General features: G+C 48.3%; 1 protein-coding gene across 2 annotated transcripts in view; it reads right to left on the bottom strand.

The window, feature by feature from the left end:
* The window catches only part of LOC101640464 (metal transporter CNNM2), a 27,099-nt gene extending 25,908 nt beyond the window's left edge, over positions 1-1,191 (bottom strand). The window contains exon 1 of one of the 2 annotated variants that reach the window (XM_004701298.2): positions 1,060-1,191. In XM_004701298.2, the coding sequence (XP_004701355.2) occupies positions 1,060-1,117 (58 nt within the window). In that variant the 5' untranslated portion in view covers positions 1,118-1,191. Of the gene's footprint in view, positions 1-800; positions 869-1,059 lie in introns of those variants that run through there. The other variant, XM_045291602.1, reaches the window with a different exon arrangement.
* Between the last annotated feature and the right edge of the window lie 899 nt (positions 1,192-2,090).

Genomic DNA, 2,090 nt, shown 5'->3' on the forward strand with positions numbered 1-2,090 from the left:
GCACACACTCACAAAAAACAGAACTTTACCCAAATGGTATTCATAGCTTTGCGTCCTTTGTCCCAATTACATTAAATTATGGGTATTTTCTCACGTCAGGAACAGTATATTGTGAAAATTCCCATGTTTCTGAAAGCATGCCCTTTAAAGACTGTATCATATTCCATCATGAGGTTGCTCTTGGCCTTCTTCTCAAGCATTTTAGGAACACAGCATGCAGCTGAAAGGACTGAGCTGCCCATCGTGGACACAGACGTCTCTAGAAGCCACTGGGTCCTTGACATTTTCTTACACTTCCCCTGACCAACAGACCTCACCCTTCACCTAAAGAGCCACCTGGGGATATGAGAACGGTCAGTGAGTCTCTGATGTCCATTCAACCTTGACCTCTTTGGAGCAGTCAGCTCCGGCTGGGTTGGTGGTCTTAATCACGTGAATGCTTGCCTTCTGGAATGGGCTCAAGTTAGCACTCGGATTTGAAGAGACCACCGAGAAATCCAAGTCAACGTTCTTAGAATCTCCGATTTCATGAAAACCACAAAAGACACACAATTTAATTTTGAAACTCTTTCTTCTTTGCAAATTTTAACACCTGTGTGACAAGGCATGTCCACCTGTCCTTCCAAGGCAAGCTGACGAGAGAACGCCTCAACTGTCCCGTCAGACACTGGGGTGCTGTCTGGATGGCATGTGAGCTGACTCCGCCAGCAGGCTCTACACCACGGGCTGAGCTGGAAAGTGATGACCTGGCCGGCCAACTGTACACATGCAGTGTGGCACTAACATTCATTCATCCTTACCTTTCAGACCAATTTTAAGTTACTGGTCCACCCCTGGCAAATGTCTCAGAGGGTTCATGCCGACACTGAACATAGGAGAGGAGAGAATTTAAAAAGAAAACAAAAGAAAACAAAAAAAACAAAACAAAAAAAACACAAAAGTGGCATTACTTATCACCCCATTTCCCAGTCTCCGCCCCCAGCCCACCCCAGTCAGTGGTGGGTGAGAAGCACAATCCAGGGTTGGCAGAGATTTCAAACGGTGATAAGCTGGACTTGCCTGTTGCTAAGAAACGGTGCATTGCCAAGAGAAGCTGCGGTGATATTTTAACCTTCATCTCGCTGTCTGTCTGCTTAAAGGCAGAGAAATCTTGTTTTCTTTCCCGGTGAACAACTTTCTTTTTCGTTCTGTTATCAGCTGAGGGAGGAACAAGAAAAGAAACACTGTAAAGCAGACGCATAAATCAGGGCTCTCCTCGAATGAAAGAGACGCATTGTACCAGAGAGGCGACTCTCCCTCCCTCTCCACCTGGGAAAGGAAGGAGGAGAGAATTCTCTGCACACCACGGAAAGTGGGAGCCAGGAACCTGACTGATACCAACACACTTCGTGGAAATCTTCAAAAAGCTCCTTACTAAGTGGACGATGGGCAGAGTTGGGCAGAAAAACAAACCCCCAAACCCTCATAGAACCTACGAGGGGGCTTTAAAGAGTAACTGGAAAAACGGAACTAAAAGATCATGGAGTGTTCACAAACTTTTGGAAGCCCCTCATATATAACCACATAACAACAGACTATGCGCGCTCCAAACCCCAATCAAATCCAAACCAGGTGCCATCCTGCCAATGCCAACCCACGGTCACCCAGCCTGGGCAAAGCAGCACTGCCCTGCCCTCCTCCCCACAGGGTTTTCAAGGTTGCAACTTCCTGGAAGCAGATCATCCGTCTTTCCTCCTGAGTGGCCTCTGGGTGGGCTGGACTCACAAACTTTATGGTCAACGCCCAGGATGTAACGGTCTGTGTTCCCCAGACAGTCCCCTGTGCACATACCGTCTCCTCTCTCCACAGTTCACACTTGAGTGGAAAGCAAATGCTATGCCAGAGAGGACACAGGGACGTGTGTGTCCCCATCTTTTAGACACAGCTACGCTCTGCTGGTCCTGGTGGCACTGTGGATCAGGCACTGGGCTGCAAACAGTAACACTGGCAGTTCACACCCACCCCAAGATGAGGCTGTCTGCTCCTGATAAGGTGTAGCGTCCCAGAAACCCTAGATGGGGTCGTAAAAGGTCAGAATCAACTCTCTGGCA

Source organism: Echinops telfairi, unplaced genomic scaffold (assembly GCF_000313985.2).
Source record: "Echinops telfairi isolate 266 unplaced genomic scaffold, ASM31398v2 ScPeMD7_70;HRSCAF=299, whole genome shotgun sequence".
Classification (NCBI taxonomy): Eukaryota; Metazoa; Chordata; class Mammalia; order Afrosoricida; family Tenrecidae; genus Echinops; species Echinops telfairi.